The following is a 19,398-nucleotide window of genomic DNA, read 5'->3' on the forward strand; positions in this document are numbered from 1 at the left end:
ACATTTACATTTACATTTTAAGTCATTTAGCAGACGCTCTTATCCAGAGCGACTTACAGTTAGTGAATACATATTTTTTATTTTATTTTTATACTGGCCCCCCGTGGGAATCGAACCCACAACCCTGGCATTGCAAACGCCATGCTCTATCAATTGAGCTACATCCCTGCCGGCCATTCCCTCCCCTACACTGGACGACGCTGGGCCAATTGTGCGCCGCCCATGAGTCTCCCGGTCGCGGCCGGCTGCGACAGAGCCTGGATTCGAACCAGGATCTAGTGGCACAGTTAGCACTGCGATGCAGTGCCTTAGACCACTGCGCCACTCAGGATTGAGTGATTGGTAGGTCTGCATCTATTGTGAAAATAAATCTGCCTAGCTAACAATGTGCTTAAAAATACTCTTATTGAATCCCAACAATGGAAAAAAACATGAAAATTCTTCAACATGTTTCGATTTCCTGGATCACACACATCTCTCCGCACAACTCTCTTCTCAAAAATCTGTCCTTTAAGACAATTCCTAATGGTAAAAGTAAAGTATGCTATAATTCATTAAAACTATTACCTAACTATAGCCTGCTACCAGGAACCAGTCCCTGAACGGGTACAGACAAAATAACATAAAACATTTTCTACCAAGGTTACTTCTAGAAAAGTGTTGTGAAATGAAAATAAACATAAAATGATAAAATGATCTTATAGTCAGTAATGCCCAGGGCTGTTGGACATGCCGACAAAATGGCCTTCCTCTGTTTGTGTTTTTACTAACATCGCAGTGCTCTATATTCCAACTCCCGCTATAATTCTCAAATACTAAGGTGGATTTTTTTTTTATTGAAGATCTGATTCACCAGCTGAAAGCTACATCTCATTTTGTCCAAAGGGTCTTTGACAATCACTGTAATGTCACTGAAATTTCGGCTTTGATTCTTCTATCATCAAAATAACACCACATAAGTGTCTGTATTTTGAATTAGGCCTGATTAATACACATCTAATCAGCCCTTGTAAATAACCAACATGAACAGAAAGGTTAACGTAAGGCTTTCTCTTAAGGCTCAACAGTTGAGAACTCAACCAACACAGTTACTGGCCTCTGAGAACAAATTCAAAACACATGAACGTTTCCTTATTAACACCTCTCCATTGGTTGCCTGATCAAGGAGACCATGTCCTATTCGATGATTGGTGCAGAGCGATCGTTGGTCACCGTCTTTCTGAGTCGGATATGGGCAAATGGGTTGGTCCTGCAAGGGAGACAATGTGCATATCAGGCATGACAGAAGCTTAGACACGTTTATCGACAGGAATGTATCTAAAGTGGACCAGGGTTGGTGACTACTGCAGTGCAGTATGTCTACTGTATAAATAATATAATGAATGCATTTACCAGGTTGGTGGAGGAGAGGCGAAGTCTGATGAGAGCTGTAGTAAAAGGGATAAAGATCCTAGTGTTATTAGCCCATTACATATCATATCTACATTATATTCTGTCATTATAAGCCATCTATACCTCTTGCATCAGCATTGACAGAGCCGGTCGGTTAGAGGGCCCTGCCCACTCTACCCCTTCACCTCTGACCTTCGGCCTCAGGCTGACCTGGTTGGAGTCGGCCATGCTGTAGGGGCGCGGGCGGAAGGTGCTGACCCTCTGAGGGGGGAACGAGCACTCCTCCTCAGACTCAGGGGTCAGGGCAGGCAGGCCAGGGGAGACCAGCTTGTCTAACTGACCCGTACTGGTGCTGTTGACCTTAGAGAGGAGCGGGGAGCTAGAGAGAAACATAGTAAATGGTTCATTTTCCAAGTGTCTTGCTCAACTCAACATCCTTAATGACAACAACAGGCATATTGTTCTGACATTTCAGAGTAAGGAAGAACGGAGGAAAGTGGTCATGCTAACTCATCAACTGTACTGTTGATCTTGGAGAGCAAAGGGGACCTAAGAGGTGGTAAAAGATTAGGACAGAGCCTAGGCAGATGGAAAGAATGAGTGAAGGTCATTTCTTGTTATTCCTCTCTAAGGGCCCTGTCTTTTTGCTTGGCATGGAAACATCAAAATGACATTGACACAGAGAGAAATAAAAGCAGAAAAGGGGAAGGATGCCATACAGTGCATTTGGAAAGTATTCAGATCCATTAACTTTTTCCACATTTTGTTACGTTACAGCCTTATTCTAAAATTGATTCAATTAAACATTTTCCTCATCAATCTACACACAATACCCCATAATGACAAAGCAAAAACTTTTTTTTAGAAATTTTTGCTAATGTATATAAAAAATAAAAATACCTTATTTACATAAGTATTGAGACCCTTTGCGATGAGACTTGAAATTGAGCTCAGGTGCATCCTGTTTCCATTGATCATCCTTGAGATGTTTCTACAACTTGATTGGAGTCGACCTGTGGTAAATTCAATTGATTGGACATGATTTGGAAAGGCACACACCTGTCTATATATATACAGTGGGGCAAAAAAGTATTTAGTCAGCCACCAATTGTGCAAGTTCTCCCACTTAAAAAGATGAGAGAGGCCTGTAATTTTCATCATAGGTACACGTCAACTATAACAAAAAATTGAGGAAAAAAAATCCAGAAAATCCCATTGTAGGATTTTTAATGAATTTATTTGCAAATTATGGTGGAAAATAAGTATTTGGTCACCTACAAACAAGCAAGATTTCTGGCTCTCACAGACCTGTAACTTCTTCTTTAAGAGGCTCCTCTGTCCTCCACTCGTTACCTGTATTAATGGCACCTGTTTGAACTTGTTATCAGTATAAAAGACACCTGTCCACTACCTCAAACAGTCACACTCCAAACTTCACAATGGCCAAGACCAAAGAGCTGTCAAAGGACACCAAAAACAAAATTGTAGACCTGCACCAGGCTGGGAAGACTGAATCTGCAACAGGTAAGCAGCTAGGTTTGAAGAAATCAACTGTGGGAGCAATTATTAGGAAATGGAAGACATACAAAACCACTGATAATCTCCCTCGATCTGGGGCTCCATGCAAGATCTCACCCCGTGGGGTCAAAATGATCACAAGAACGGTGAGCAAAAATCCCAGAACCACACGGGGGACCTAGTGAATGACCTGCTGAGAGCTGGGACCAAAGTAACAAAGCCAACCATCAGTAACACACTACGCCGCCAGGGACTCAAATCCTGCAGTGCGAGACGTGTCCCCCCTGCTTAAGCCAGTACATGTCCAGGCCCGTCTGAAGTGCATTTGGATGATCCAGAAGAGGATTGGGAGAATGTCATATGGTCAGATGAAACCAAAATATAACTTTTTGGTAAAAACTCAACTCGTCATGTTTGGAGGACAAAGAATGCTGAGTTGCATCCAAAGAACACCATACCTACTGTGAAGCATGGGGGTGGAAACATCATGCTTTGGGGCTGTTTTTCTGCAAAGGGACCAGGGACGACTGATCCGTGTAAAGGAAAGAATGAATGGGGCCATGTATCGTGAGATTTTGAGTGAAACCCTCCTTCCATCAGCAAGGGTATTGAAGATGAAACGTGGCTGGGTCTTTCAGCATGACAATGATCCCAAACACACCGCCCGGGCAACGAAGGAGTGGCTTCGTAAGAAGCATTTCAAGGTCCTGGAGTGGCCTAGCCAGTCTCCAGATCTCAACCCCATAGAAAATATTTGGAGGGAGTTGAAAGTCTGTGTTGCCCAGCGACAGCCCCAAAACATCACTGCTCTAGAGGAGATCTGCATGGAGGAATGGGCCAAAATACCAGCAACAGTGTGTGAAAACCTTGTGAAGACTTACAGAAAACGTTTGACCTGTGTCATTGCCAACAAAGGGTATATAACAAAGTATTGAGAAACTTTTGTTATTGACCAAATACTTATTTTCCACCATCATATGCCAATAAATTCATTAAAAATCCTACAATGTGATTTTCTGGATTTTTTTTTCTATTTTTGTCTGTCATAGTTGACGTGTACCTATGATGAAAATTACAGGCCTCTCTCATCTTTTTAAGTGGGAGAACTTGCACAATTGGTGGCTGACTAAATACTTTTTTTCCCCACTGTAGGTCCCACAGTTGACAGTGCATGTCAGAGCAAAAACCAAGCCATGAGGTCGAAGGAATTGTCCGTAGAGCTCAGAGACAGGATTGTGTCGAGACACAGATCTGGGGAAGGGTACCAAAAACTTTCTGCAGCATTGAAGGACCCCAAGAACACAGTGGCCTCCATCATTCTTAAATGGAAGAAGTTTGGAACCACCAAGACTCTTCCTAGAGCTGGCCGCCTGGCCAAACTGAGCAATCGCGGCAGAGGGCCTTGGTCAGGTAGGTGACCAAAAACCTGATGGTCACTCTGACAGAGCTCCAGAGTTCCTCTATGGAAATGGGAGAACCTTCCAGAAGGACAACCATCTCTGCAGCACTCCACCAATCAGGCCTTTATGGTAGAGTGGCCAGACGGAGCCCACTCCTTAGTAAAAGGCATGACAGCCCGCTTTGACTTTGCCAAAAGGCACCTAAAGGAGTTTCAGACCATGAGAAACAATATTCTCTGGTCGGTCTGATGAAACAAAGATTGAACTCTATGGCATGAATCCCCATCCAACCTGAAAGAGATTGAGAGGATCTGCAGAGAAGAATGGGAGAAACTCTCCAAATACAGGTGTGCCAAGCTTGTAGCATCATACCCAAGAAGACTCTAGGCTGTAATCGCTGCCAAAGGTGCTTCAACAAAGTACTGAGTAAAGGGTCTGAATACTTATGTAAATGTAATATGGTTTAATACATTTGCAAAAAAATCTAAAACCTGTTTTTGCTTTGTAATTAAGGGGTATTGTGTGTAGATTGATGAGGGGGGGAAAACAATGTAATCCATTTTAGAATAAGGCTGTAACGTAACAAAATGTGGAAGAAGTGAAGGGGTCTGAATACTTTCCGAATGCACTGTATCTGTGTCAAAGTGTCAGTGATCTCTCTCAGCTTCTTGTGAATCAGCCAACATCATCACTGCCAGTTTGTAGACATCACTGTGGTACTGAAAGACAATAATGTTGTTGACAACGCTGCTGATAGGCTGTTAGATCAGAGTCAATAAAGGGAAGGGTGGAGACCATAGCGGAAGGATTTCTAGAGTTACAGTGTCAAGATTTAATCATAATTCTGCAAAGTTGACTTCCATTTAAGACAATAACATTTTGAGGAATGATCATAACAGTTTCTTGTTTCTATGGTGACAGACCTGCTGTGGAGGGGATCCAAGGTGTTGGGGTAGGGCTGAGTGTAGGAGAAAGGGAACCAGCCTTTCCTGTAAGGAAGAGAGGGAGGAATTGTGTTGGTATTATCCATATATATAACCTAGAAAACCCATGGATTGCCTGAAGATGTAATTTCAGAACAGTCCTCAGTTGGTGTTTGAAGAATTGTAGACTTTTGTACAGATGAATGGTGGGTTCTAACTCTTACCGTCCAGTCCGTTCATTCTGGCCATAGTGCCACCCGTCTCTGGGCTCAGAGATGAGGAGGCTGAGAGCATCACCTGGCAGAAAGTGAAGTAAGCAGGCCCCGCCCCCTCCACTGCCCTCTGACCCCCCAGGAGAGTGGGCAAATATGGCTTCCACACGAGACGGGCTGGAGAGAGGGAGAACTCTGTCTCTGGGCAGAGTGGAACCTGGAAGATAGAGAGAGAGCGGGACAGAGGAGAGAGGGAACGTGAAATGAATTAAATAGACATCACATTTGGAAAGAAAAGGACAAGATGGTGAATAAAAAGTGAAGGGGGGGTATCAAAACCTACCCATAAACACTCCCACCCGGGCCTCGCTGACCGGTCTCCTAGGCAACGGCAGTGTAGACGTTCCATACATCTCCGCTGCCTTCATCAGCATGGGATTATGGGACAGCAATGGTGTGTTCCCTCCTCCTAGCCCCCCCTGGTGATGCAGCGAGGGGGTTATGGCTCTGGAGAGAGGTGCACTGTGGGGTAGTGGAGGACTGTGAGGGGCACTGAGGGACAGCGGCAGGGCCAGGCCCTGTAGGGAGGAGTAGGATGGGGAGCCCTGGCTGAGAGAAAGCACAGTGGAGGGGATGAGACTTGGGGAGAGGCTGGAGGTGCTGGTGGCCAGGAGGAGAGAGGACTGCTGGGCTTGGCTGGAGCCAACCATGGAGGAGGTGGATGAAGTAGTGGGAGTGTTAGCAGTAGTGATAGCATTAGCGCTTGTGTTGTTGTTAGCATTGGGGATAGCTGAGGCACTAATAGGCGTGCTGGTCTGCTGGGTGGAGCCTGCCCCACTACCTCCAATGGCCCCTCCAGTGGCAGCGAGGGAGCGGAATGTCTGGGGTCCGGGGGAGTTTTGGGGAGGGGGGGTGTCACTCTGGGAAGAAGAGCGGATGGGCCTCTGCTGCTGGGAGCCACCATTCAACAGGGGTGGGACCTCCTGTACTGACAGCCTCTGAAAGAGAGAAATGGTAAGAGAGAGAGAGAAGACAGAGAGATGAGAAGAGACAATGGAATTTTGCTAAATTACTGAAAACCATCTGAATCCTGTCTAAATAATAGAATACCCTAATCTTATAATCATTTCACTTTGTCTTATAAAGTACATGTAATTCAGACGTTTGTCTGTGAATTCCTACTAATGAATTGAAACCCCTTGCTCTCACCTGTTCTGGCTGTGCAGCGCCCAGTTTGGCGTGTCGGAGGAGCTCAGCTATCCCAGATGCCCCAGAGCCCTGGGGGGCGGTGTGACGCAGCAGGTTTAGTGCCCGTTCAGGTAGTCTGGTTGGCTGGGAGCATGACTGTTGCCATGAGGACAGCTTCTGTGACAGGAGCTCTCTCACCTGGACACAGGGAGGAGGAGAGGCAGGTTGGCCGTTGGATGGGGGTCAGGGACAGAGAGAGTGTGTGTGTGTGTGTGTGTGTACCTTGCAGTGGTAGTTGATGAGCAGCTTGGTGACGGAACACTGGCGGTCCACCAGGAAGCAGTATCGTCTCCTCTCCTCCGTCAGCGCCGAGCGGTAACCCACGGCAACCAGCGTGTCCAGCTCAGCCTGACGACGACTCATCAGCTCCACATACTGACAGAGAGGTTAGTAAACACACACACATACACAGATGTAGCATAACAGAGGCAGCGGAGAAGGAGATATGTGACCTTTATAATACACTGTAAGGAGAGGCACAACAGAGGGACCAAGAGGAAGAAGTGACATCATATCCTGTCTGCTGAGCAGCGATAAACTAAATCCTTAACCTTTTCTTCCATCGTCCACCCCCTTCTTAATTCCTGTTTTCTCATTTCTAAGATTTCTCCTCTTTCTCTTCCCTATCCATTTAGTTTTACTTCAGTAAGGACTGTGGAAGCCAAATCAGCTGAGACAGATTGCTGTTTAATCTCATCCATACGTACACACACACAAACACTTGACTGTGCCTTGTAATGCTGAGTAAGATGCTTTAGCCTGGTGGTGTTTCCAAGAAAATCCCACACAAATATCTGTGTCAAAACACCATTGTAAGTGTTTCACCAATACACAACTGCACCTTTGAAACGTTACATACAAAACACTATTGACACAAAATGGTGTAGTTTGATGCCAGTTACCTGCATCTCCCTATCTCCGTACTTGTTGGGATGGCGACTGCCCTGGCTCTTCCTGCGCAGCTTCTTGAGCTGTGATTGGCAGCGCTCGATAGATTCTGACTTCGACTTGCGCTCACTCTGATATTTCTTCAACGTGGCCTGAGATCGAGAGAGAACGGAGCGAGAAAACAGAGAGCAATAGATAGAAAAATTGTTACAGTCAGAAAAGGGGTTGCGCTGTACAGAGAATAAAATATTTTAGAGAGAAGGAAATATTTTAAAGGAGAATACATAGATAAACTCACAGTAAGATATTTAATATCCAACTCCAGCTTTTGTTCCAACTGGGACAGCAGCTCAGAATGGAACAGCTTCAACTGTAGATCATATTATACCATCATTCATACAGCATCACAATATTTAACAATCAATCATATCACCACACACGCACACACGGTAAACACTCACCACGTCCTCCAGTTGAACCTGAATCTGCCTGTGCACCTCGGCCATCTGGAATAACGTGTCTCCTGGAATAATAATAATAAATAATATGCCATTTAGCAGACGCTTTTATCCAAAGCGACTTACAGTCATGCGTGCATACATTTTTGTGTATGGGTGGTCCCGGGGATCGAACCCACTACCTTGGCATTACAAGCGCCGTGCTCTACCAGCTGAGCTACAGAGGATACAGAGAATACGTCATCAACACAGGGATACAGAGAATACATCATCAACACAGGGATACAGAGCGGGATAAAAGAGCTGGGAAAAAAACACTTTAAATCATATGTTTTGACTTCATGTTGTCTGTATGTCAAATATTATCTCTGAGGTGTTGGATCAATTAAGTATTATTTTATCTCACCTGGAGCTGTTATCTGACTGAATGATTGTATCTTTCAACTTCTCAGACTATGATGTCAGCTGTAGGTCTGCCAATGAGGTAAAGGCTGTGTGTGTCTCTCTCCCACAGCACAGTAGTTTGTGGTGTCTGGCATCTCTCCCTCCTGCTCTCCCCCTCCCCGACTGTTTGCAGCATTACAATGAGATCATGTGGTGTTGTTAATCTCTCAACAATGATCCCACTCTCTCCCTCTCTCTCAGCTCCCTCCCTCACTTACTCCCTACTTTCTCTCTTCCCTCCACTCTCTAGCTCTCTTCTTTTCCCATAGTCCCTTAGTTTACCTCTCTTAGTACCCCCTCTTTCTCCCCCCCCCCACCGGCTCTCTCTCTCTCTCTCTCTCTCACACACCCAGTCACTCACCCAGTTCTTTGGACCCTTGGCTGTCGCTGGCCAGTTCTCCCAGTTTGACCAGACCATCGAAGTATCCCTTAGCTGCCACCGTCACTCCTGAGAGGAGAACCCGTTTCAGTGAGCGGCACTATGTAACAAAGACCCTCTATACACTATCCCTCTAAATGGGCTTTAGGATTGGGCCTGGGTGGAATGCAGCTTCTATGCCAGAGACACCAGAGAGGCATCATTAAAATGTCCAAACAAACATGCCCACCCAACGCCACAACTCCACTAGATATACTATACCACACATTATAAACCGGGTGGTTCGAGCGCTGAATGCTGATTGGCTGACAGCCGTGGTCTATCAGACCGTATACCACGGGTATGACAAAACATTTATTTTTACTGCTCTAATTACGTTGGTAACCAGTTTATAATAGCAATAAGGCAGCTCTGGGGTTTGTGGTATATGGCCAATATACCACGGCTAAGGGCTGTGTCCAGGCACTCTGCATTGTGTCGTGCTTAAGAACAGCCCTTAGCTGTGGTATATTGGCCATATACCACACCTCCTCTGGCCTTATTTCTTAATTATACAGTATACTGTATGTCCACACCACTCTCTCTCACCTGTCAGGGCTTTCTCATAGTGTTTCCCCATGGTCACAAAGTTCTTCAGACTGGGGTTGAACTGGTCCAGAATCCCCTACAACACACATGACAACAATAGACAATATTCATGTCTCCTCAACTAACCACTTAGTCACAGTCTGTGATCATTGCTGCTAGCAGACTGAGTTTCAACAAAACCGTTATATAGGGCACTCGCCTGACTACATCTACAGACTGATTCATTGCTCTTGGAGACAACAACACTACACACTGTACCTTATACACGTTTTCTGTCATCTTGTTGACCTCATCTGAACGAGACATGGTGTTTCAGAATGTTTATGTATTGTAGTCTCCTCCCCTGTATGTTAGGACATCAGGCTTTACAACAACAGACTGAAGGCCCCTGGAAAAACAAAGATGGAGAGAAATAAGTGTTGGCAGGTAGCCTAGTGGTTAAGAGTGTTGGGTCAATAACCAAAAGGTCGCTGGTTCGAATCCCAGAGCAGACTAGGTGAAGAATATGTCAATGTGCCCTTGAGCAAGGTACTTAACCCTAATTGCTCCTGTAAGTTGCTATCGATAAGAGTGTCTGCTAAATGACTGAAATATAAAATTAATTAAAGTATAAAGACCTTCTATGAGAAGTCTAACCAGCCACCCAAGAGGAGAGATATTCAGGCCGAGGTGGTCGGAGGTGACCTGAAAATCCAACTCACCCCTACAGAGTGCGATGGAGGGTATTCATCAGTGGTCTACGATCCATACAGGAGGCAAGGACCAGACTGCTTATCCCTAAACTACAACCCTGCGTACCCAACATGTTTGTGCTGTGACCCATCTTTTAGAGTTGTTTGTGACTGTATTAAGTCTATTCCCAAAACTTCTAGAAGTCCTATACCGTGACCCAAGAGGAATCAACCACAGCCCACCAGTGGGTCCTGAGCCAGTCTTTGGGAACCCCGGCTGCTCCTCATCAAGAGGGTGACCTTCCAGAGCTAACGGCTGGGAATGTTGACTTTATGTCCTGCTCCATTATCCGATATGGGTCAACATTTTTCCTGTAATCTCTTTAGGATAACAAAGGAGGGCTGTAAGGGGAAAAGCTGAGTTGAGCGAGACTTTAGCCATTTAATCCTGGGGGGAATTCTGTCGCCGAACAGCTTGGTCGGTTCAGCGCCGGTTCTCTCTCTGTGGTCCGATGTTTATTCAGCGCCATGACACTTGTGCCTGGAGTTGGAAAAGTCCATTGTTCTTATCTGAGGGGTTATGACTGGTCTGGCACAAACTGATAGCAGAAACCTTTGGGTTGCCCTAACGTAGGGTAGTGATAAAGTAATTGGTGGACTCAATCACATAAGTTAAGAAGTGCCGTGTTATTCACATCCATATGGAAGCAGGAAAAACAACCTCAGGGCCTGGAATCAAAGCAAAGGAGGGTCTGACCACTGTTTTAAGACACGTTTTGGTCATAATGTTATTGTTACGTGTTACATGTTTTTCTTTCTCCCAATCTTCCTTTGTAGTGTGTGTGTGTAGTTCAGAGTGGTTGTTCTGTTTGTGTGTTCTGGTTATTACAGGTGTGCTGAGTTGCGGCTGACGATGGTGGGCGTGGCTTCGGTCCGGAGTCCTGGCAGCTGTGGTTGAGTGACTGATTGACTAGAGTATATAAACTGTTTGCCGTGTGAGCTCAAGAGAGAGAGGGGGCACTTTTTGTTTGGCTGTTTGTCTGAGGATTTGGTTATTGGTTGTTTTGATTTATCTTTGTTTGTGTTCCAGTCTGTCCTCCTGCTGTGTTCCACCCTACCTGGGTCCTGGAGAAGGGAAAGGTAGTTCTGCCCATGGGTGTACATTCACACGTAGATAACCCACTGTTTTACACACTAGGTTAGCCGGGCGGGTGTCACCCCTGTATTTGTGGTAACAGGTAGGAAAGCGGGTTAAGGCTTAGAGTGTGTTAGGAAGGATTAGGTGTGTAGAAGAGGAGGGACCTTTTGTTTATTTTCATTACTTGGACCCCGTTCCCAAACATTCCCTTCTCTTACCTTCCCCGGTTTGTTTGATTGGTCTTTGTTTTATTACTGTTTCTTTATGGCTGTTATATATTATGTTGTTTAGTACCTTACTAAACGTCCCCAGAGGGCTAACATTGAGTTCTGGTTGTTGTGTCTGGTTATTTTAGTTAGTTACACCCCAGATTTCTTCCTCATCCATCTAGTTTACATTGTGTGCACGGGCATTTACGTCTCCTCCTCAGACGAGCTACACCCGAGGGGAGAACGTAACAGTTATCTTTCATATGGGGGGGGGGGGGTTACGTTTAACTTCATAACTCCGACTCCAGAAGTGATTCCAGATGTATCACAGATCACATGACCTAAGCAAAATACACCAGGGTATCACTGTATAATACATGGTGTCTGCAGTGGTGGAGCACCTACTGGGAAAAAACATCATTTGTTACTGTGAAGTATAATCCAATTAAATCAAAGTTTATTTGTCACATGCACAGGATACAGCACGTGTAAACAGTACAGTGAAATGCTTACTTGCAAGCTATAGCACACTGAGTAACAGCTCATTCTAACTGCTCCACTATAATGCCTAACATATTACATGACACAATCAGAAGGTTTGTAATATAGACCACTTTATGCAACGCTTGTGTCATGCTCATGCTTAAGACTAGACATACACTAATACTGTGTCATAGAACGTCTTAGAAATAATTATAGTCATTCAAGTTCTATTTTGTAAACCTACAGTACTCTCGCCAGATGAATGGCACTCACACAAGCCTCTTCTCTCTAGTGTTACAGCACAGTGGCCCTCGTGTGGGACCTACACACACATCTGACCTCACTCAACACTAAGGCTCACACATGCTCCTTTCAGACAACATCCTGTGTGTGGCATTCTGCAGCATGTCATGCATTGGCTCATTTGTTGATGTCAGTGGATGGTCATTGGGCAGACTGACATGTGTTGGGTAACACTGACAGGTCAGGCTGCTGTTGAATAGACCTGATGATATCATTTGATTCCACAGATGTATGGGTTACAACTCTGTACAGTACAATTGACCTCCTATGGACTTTTTGCAAGTACAACTATTGTTACCAATGTTCAAGGAGGCTCTGAGCTTATCTTATAGAGGTCCTCCAGCGATAAAAAAAAAAAAAAGGTTTCCTGTTGAATATGAAGTATAAATACAGTAATGTCCACACACTTGAGGGTACATTTTTTTGGGAGCAAAATAGTACTTTTTAGACACAACTGAAAACGTCAAGGAGTAGGGCATTCAAGGAGATACCCTTACAGAAAAAACACATGATGTATCAAATCCAGATTTCACGTGAAATTTCACGTGAACTTGTTTTTGGAACACTTCACATGTGATCATGTTTTCATGTATTCACATATTGCTTTCCATGTTGTCACATGTTATCGCATTAACTTCACATAAGATCACATGTGGTTTTCTTAACAATTCACATGTGATCACGTGAAATTCATCTGGTTTTTCGTAAGGAGGATTGGTCTGAGGTGATGTCATCGGCCTCCCCCCTTGCTTGAGGAACAATAGAGGAGCAATAGAGAACAAGAGAGGAAAGGCCACCACTTGTGTCATGTCATACCTGGATCACCTATTGAGATGTGCCTTTTGTTAAGTAAATCAGGTGTTGCATGAGGTGAAAAGGAGACTGGAGTGGGCCTAATTGGGTTAAGCAGAAGTGCACAAAGGCACCGTATCAATATCTGAAGAAATCCAATGAAGAATTTCATTGATTAATATCCTATTGTTGTAAATCAGGAAACAACCCAGGACTTATTTCTAGCCAACTCAACACACTACCTCTGGTTCCCCATAAGCCCTGATCTACAATCAGCTATGCTTGTTATGTCCTGACGGCTATGGTTTTTTTTTTTTTTTTTTTATTTCACCTTTATTTAACCAGGTAAGCCAGTTGAGAACAGGTTCTCATTTACAACTGCGACCTGGCCAAGACAAAGCAAAGTAGTGCAACAAAAACAACACAGAGTTACATATGGGGTAAAAAAAAAAAACATAAAGTCAGAAATACAACAGAAAATATATATACAGTGTGTGCAAATGTAGCAAGTTATGGAGGTAAGGCAATAAATAGGCTATAGTGCAGAATAATTACAATAGTATTAACACTGGAATGCTAGATGTGCAAGAGATTATGTGCAAATAGAGATACTGGGGTGCAAAAGAGCAAATTAAATAACAATATAGGGATGAGGTAGTTGGGTGGGCTAATTTCAGATGGGCTGTGTACAGGTGCAGTGATCGGTAAGGTGCTCTGACAACTGATGCTTAAAGTTATTGAGGGAGATAAGAGTCTCCAGCTTCAGAGATTTTTGCAATTCGTTCCAGTCATTGGCAGCAGAGAACTGGAAGGAATGGCGGCCAAAGGAGGTGTTGGCTTTGGGAATGACCAGTGAGATATACCTGCTGGAGCGCAGACTACGGGTGGGTGCTGCTATGGTGACCAATGAGCTAAGATAAGGCGGGGATTTGCCTAGCAGTGATTTATAGATGGCCTGGAGCCAGTGGGTTTGACGACGAACATGTAGTGAGGACCAGCCAACAAGAGCGTACAGGTCACAGTGGTGGGTAGTGTATGGGGCTTTGGAGACAAAACGGATGGCACTGTGATAGACTACATCCAATTTGCTGAGTAGAGTGTTGGAGGCTATTTTATAAATGACATCGCCGAAGTCAAGGATCGGTAGGATAGTCAGTTTTACGAGGGCATGTTTGGCAGCATGAGTGAAGGAGGCTTTGTTGCAAAATAGGAAGCCGATTCTAGATTTAACTTTGGATTGGAGATTCTTTATGTGAGTCTGGAAGTTGAGTTTACAGTCTAACCAGACACCTAGATATTTGTAGTTGTCCACATACTCTAGGTCAGACCCGTCGAGAGTGGTGATTCTAGTCGGGTGGGCGGGTGCTAGCAGCGTTCGATTGAAAAGCATGCATTTAGTTTTACTAGTGTTTAAGAGCAGTTGAAGGCTACTGAAGGATTGTTGTATGGCATTGAAGCTCGTTTGGAGGTTTGTTAACACAGTGTCCAATGAAGGGCCAGATGTATACAAAATGGTGTCGTCTGCGTAGAGGTGGATCTGAGAGTCACCAGCAGCAAGAGCGACATCATTGATATACATGGAGAAAAGTGTCGGCCCAAGAATTGAACCCTGTGGCACCCCCATAGAGACTGCCATAGGTCCAGACAACAGGCCCTCCGATTTGACACACTGAACTCTATCTGAGAAGTAGTTGGTGAACCAGGCGAGGCAGTCATTTGAGAAACCAAGGCTATTTAGTCTGCCAATAAGAATGCGGTGGTTGACAGAGTCGAAAGCCTTGGCCAGGTCGATGAAGACGGCTGCACAGTACTGTCTATTATCAATCGCGGTTATAATATCGTTTAGGACCTTGAGCGTGGCTGAAGTGCACCCGTGACCAGCTCGGAAACCGGATTGCATAGCGGAGAAGGTACGGTGGTATTCGAAATGGTCGATGATCTGTTTATTAACTTGGCTTTCGAATACTTTCGAAAGGCAGGGCAGGATGGATATAGGTCTGTAGCAGTTTGGATCTAGAGTGTCACCCCCTTTGAAGAGGGGGATGACCGCGGCAGCTTTCCAATCTCTGGGGATCTCAGACGTTATGAAAGAGAGGTTGAACAGACTAGTAATAGGGGTTGCGACAATTTCGGCGGGTAGTTTTAGGAAGAAAGGGTCCAGATTGTCTAGCACAGCTGATTTGTAGGGGTTCAGATTTTGCAGCGCTTTCAAAACATCAGCTGTCTGAATTTGTGTGAAGGAGAAGCGGGGGGGGCATGGGCAAGTTGCAGCAGAGGGTGCAGAGTTGGTGGCCGGGTTAGTGGTAGCCAGATGGAAAGCATGGCCAGCTGTAGCAAAATGCTTGTTGAAATTCTCGATTATTGTAGATTTATCGGTGGAGATAATGTTTCCTAGCCTCAGTGCAGTGGGCAGCTGGGAGGAAGTGCTCTTATTCTCCATGGACTTTACAATGGTTAGGATTGGGGTTTGGTAAACTGACAGTAAATCTGCAGATAGGGGCACATTCTCAAGGTCCAACTTAAGAAGAGGTTCATACATTTCTTGTTATTCAAACCAGGTTGGTCAATTGGGAACCAATTCTCATTTGCAATGACAACATAGCCAAATATAGAATTACACAGCAAATGTATAATCAATGTACTAAAACACATCAGCACCGTTAAATGGTGTTATAAGGTAAGTTGGGTAATGCACACTCTCATTTTTTTTTATTTAACCTTTATTTAACCAGGTAAGCCAGTTGAGAACAAGTTCTCATTTACAACTGCGACCTGGCCAAGATAAAGCAAAGCAGTGTGATAAAAACAACAACACAGAGTTACATATGGAGTAAAACAAAACATACAGTCAAAAATACCCCAGAAAATATATATACAGTGTGTGCAAATGTAGCAAGTTATGGAGGTAAGGCAATAAATAGGCCATATTGCAAAATAATTACAATTAGTATTAACACTGGAATGATAGATGTGCAAGAGATGATGTGCAAATAGAGCTACTGGGATGCAAAATAAATAACAATATGGGGATGAGGTAGTTGAGTGGGCTAATTTCAGAAGGGCTGTGTACAGGTGCAGTGATCGGTAAGGTGCTCTGACAACTGATGCTTAAAGTTAGTGAGGGAGATAAGAGTCTCAAGCTTCAGAGATTTTTGCAGTTCGTTCCAGTCATTTGCAGCAGAGAACTGGAAGGAATGGCGGCCAAAGGAGGTGTTGGCTTTGGGGATGACCAGTGAGATATACCTGCTGGAGTGCATACTACGGGTGGGTGTTGCTATGGTGACCAATGAGCTAAGATAAGGCGGAGATTTGCCTAGCAGTGATTTATAGATGGCCTGGAGCCAGTGGGTTTGGCGACGAATATGTAGTGAGGACCAGCCAACAAGAGCGTACAGGTCACAGTGGTGGGTAGTATATGGGGCTTTGGTTACAGAACGGATTGCACTGTGATAGACTACATCCAATTTGCTGAGTAGAGTGTTGGAGGCTATTTTGTAAATGACATCGCCAAAGTCAAGGATCGGTAGGATAGTCAATTTTACGAGGGCATGTTTGGCAGCATGAGTGAAGGAGGCTTTGTTGCGAAATAGGAAGCCGATTCTAGATTTCACTTTGGATTGGAGATGCTTAATGTGAGTCTAGAAGGAGAGTTTACAGTCTAACCAGACACCTAGGTATTTGTAGTTGTCCACATACTCTAGGTCAGACCCGTCGAGAGTAGTGATTCTAGTCGGGTGGGTGGGTGACCGCAGCGTTCGATTGAAGAGCATGCATTTAGTTTTACTAGTGTTTAAGAGCAGTTGGAGGCTACGGAAGGAGTGTTGTATGGCATTGAAGCTCGTTTGGGGGTTTGTTAACACAGAGTCCAATGAAGGGCCAGATGTATACAAAATGGTGTCGTCTGCATAGAGGTGGATCTGAGAGTCACCAGCAGCAAGAGCGACATCATTGATATACACGGAGAAAAGAGTCAGCCCAAGAATTGAACCCTGTGGCACCCCCATAGAGACTGCCATAGGTCCAGACAACAGGCCCTCCGATTTGACACATTGAACTCTATCTGAGAAGTAGTTGGTGAACCAGGTGAGGCAGTCATTTGAGAAACCAAGGCTATTTAGTCTGCCAATAAGAATGCGGTGGTTGACAGAGCCGAAAGCCTTGGCCAGGTCGATGAAGACGGCTGCACAGTACTGTCTATTATTGATCGCGGTTATAATATCGTTTAGGACCTTGAGCGTGGCTGAGGTGCACCCATGATCATTCATTCTCTACTCATTCTGCCGTAGAAGGTCATTGAGTGATGTTCTATGAATAAATAGGCCTATATTTTCCATTAAATATAGACAATGATAGACACACAAAGCATCACTGCAAGATGTAGGCTAATATGTATATGTGCTTGAGGAATCTAATCATGTATGTGTACAGTACCCAAGTACACTGTCATTATATGCGTTGTATAGTGAATACTGAATCACAGTATCTGAAATGGCTTTTGCAATTTGTAATGTAGCTATTTAAATACAATTTTTACATTTTGTTGCCAAAGATGTTTCCAAAACAGCTGCTAGGCCTATATAACTTCAACAACTGAAAACTGTTGACAAGCTCTGCATGAGTTTAAGTGATTCCACCAGTATTGGCAACAATTACAAATGTGACAGAGATGTAATATCATAGGGGGGAAATATCATAAACAAATGTCTGTAAAACAGGAACATTATAAACAGATTGGAGGATTTATAGGTTCAGTGTTTATACCTTTGACTTTTATTGGAAAACATAACTAAAATGCAAAACATCTTCTCTAAACCAAGTTAAACGAATTCACAAGACTTGTAGGGTAAATTAAAGCCTGTGATAGTGGTAGAAATGAGAGACATAACTCTCTCGGCAAGTCAGTTATCACCAGTCTATAGCCTAGCAACACCTGTTGATCTCTAGGCCTACACATAAAACTCATCGCAATTAATTCAAAGTTAGATAAGCAACAAAAGAGTTGATACAAACTAGAATCGTACCTTTTCTGAGCTCATTGTTGAAGAAACAGATGACCAAAACTCCGTTTGGCTTTGTCCTTTTGGTCTTTTCTTCTATTGCTTTCCTCTTCGTTAGTGGGGGGTTGTTTCACCCACCAGAGCACTAAATCACAATCTCCCCCCCGTCTCTCTCTCTCTCTCTCTCTCTCTCTCTCTCTCTCTCTCTCTCTCTCTCTCTCTCTCTCTCTCTCTCTCTCTCTCTCGCTCTCTCTCGCTCTCTCTCTTTATTTGTGCTCACACAAATCGGCGTCAGACTTTTGGTGCCGTTCTGTACCTCTCCTCATTGTCGACCCGATTAGCAACATGCCTTCACGCGCACACCCCGGACAGAAAATTCATCGCGAATAACCCCCCGACCACTGCTTCAAACGCCCTACAGTTAGAAGCCTCAGTTCTCTACCAATCTCTGTCTCTCTTTGCCACTCTCTCTTTCTCTCACAAAGTCCTCACTCTCTTTCAGTCTCTCGCTCACCATCCCACTATCCCTCTCTCTCTCTCACTCCGGCAGAATAACAATGAGCTAACGGGACCCGGGCTGAATAGCGGTATATAATGAGTTGAAACGTTTTAAAGCAGGGATGGCAGACCCCGCAGTCACGTATCATTGGCCTACATCCGCCACCCCCTTCTCACATTCCCTCCATTCGTTCTCTTAAGTGGGCAGTAGCCCTTTGGTTTATTATTCACATAATATTAAACATGTTGCCTATAGCCTATTACTTTAAACATGTTTTTGGATGAGAGTGATAAATCAATAGGAGTTTAAAATATTTGGCTAAAACGTTTTAAAATGCCAAAAATGTGATACAAAAACCATTCAATACTTTTCAGGTGATTCATCTGTTTGGTATGTCAAGGAGTTGAGCCAGGGTTGAAGATCGGTCTAAAGCAAAGGTTAGTGTTAGGGTTATGCCAAAATTATGGTTAGAGTTGGGGTTACGCAAGGCTAGGGAAGGGATCCCATTTCCCTGTGCTACCCTCTGGAGGTAATTCCTTGAGGGAAATCCATGGTAAAAAAGTGATTCATATGCCAAGATTAGAGTTATGGTTATGCCAAAATGGTTTAGGATTAGGGTTAGTGTTAGGAGTGTTAAGGTTGTGGTTGTGGCTAGGGTTAGGGTTAAACATATAGCTGGGGGTCAGTTTAATTGGGTTGCAATAGCTACCACTAACCAACAGGTGGCAGTTGTATGACGATAATCAGTGCAGTGGAATGCAACAAGCAGAACAGAATAGATGTCTAGAGTTTATGTCAAGACTACACACATGGGTATATTAAATAAACACAGGTAGGTTCATAAAAATAGGGTAAG

At 44.2% G+C, this 19,398-nt stretch overlaps 1 protein-coding gene across 3 annotated transcripts; it reads right to left on the bottom strand.

Moving 5' to 3' along the window:
• Window positions 1–259: 259 nt before the first annotated feature.
• On the bottom strand, window positions 260–18,204 carry LOC121542896 (brain-specific angiogenesis inhibitor 1-associated protein 2). 3 transcript variants are annotated; one of them, XM_045208739.1, is made up of 15 exons: window positions 18,068–18,204; window positions 9,709–9,838; window positions 9,451–9,526; window positions 8,845–8,931; window positions 8,043–8,104; window positions 7,880–7,951; window positions 7,596–7,733; window positions 6,916–7,068; window positions 6,655–6,831; window positions 5,789–6,443; window positions 5,458–5,662; window positions 5,234–5,299; window positions 1,516–1,771; window positions 1,393–1,427; window positions 260–1,249 (listed from the first exon to the last, which is right to left on the bottom strand). In XM_045208739.1, the coding sequence occupies exons 2-15, from the start codon at window positions 9,754–9,756 to the stop codon at window positions 1,177–1,179; spliced, it is 2,103 nt and encodes a 700-aa protein (XP_045064674.1). In that variant the 5' UTR covers window positions 9,757–9,838; window positions 18,068–18,204; the 3' UTR covers window positions 260–1,176. The 3 variants fall into 3 exon arrangements, with proteins under 3 accessions (XP_045064674.1, XP_045064675.1, XP_045064676.1); XM_045208740.1 differs by lacking the exons at window positions 9,451–9,526; window positions 9,709–9,838; window positions 18,068–18,204 and adding an exon at window positions 8,222–8,256 and having other exon boundaries at window positions 8,845–8,860; XM_045208741.1 differs by lacking the exons at window positions 260–1,249; window positions 1,393–1,427; window positions 1,516–1,771 and adding an exon at window positions 4,891–5,029.
• Between the last annotated feature and the right edge of the window lie 1,194 nt (window positions 18,205–19,398).

The sequence above is a fragment of the Coregonus clupeaformis genome, chromosome 28 (assembly GCF_020615455.1).
Source record: "Coregonus clupeaformis isolate EN_2021a chromosome 28, ASM2061545v1, whole genome shotgun sequence".
NCBI classification, from domain to species: Eukaryota; Metazoa; Chordata; class Actinopteri; order Salmoniformes; family Salmonidae; genus Coregonus; species Coregonus clupeaformis.

Bases quoted from the DNA above. Each gene is read 5' to 3' on its own strand.
- LOC121542896 (XM_045208739.1), bottom strand. From the start codon at position 9,756: ATGTCTCGTTCAGATGAGGTCAACAAGATGACAGAAAACGTGTATAAG. The intron at 7,952-8,042 runs GTGAGTGTTTAC...TATGATCTACAG, and splicing joins AGGTTCAACTGGAGGACGTG to TTGAAGCTGTTCCATTCTGA. The intron at 5,300-5,457 runs GTAAGAGTTAGA...TCTTCCTTACAG, and splicing joins CAGAATGAACGGACTGGACG to GAAAGGCTGGTTCCCTTTCT.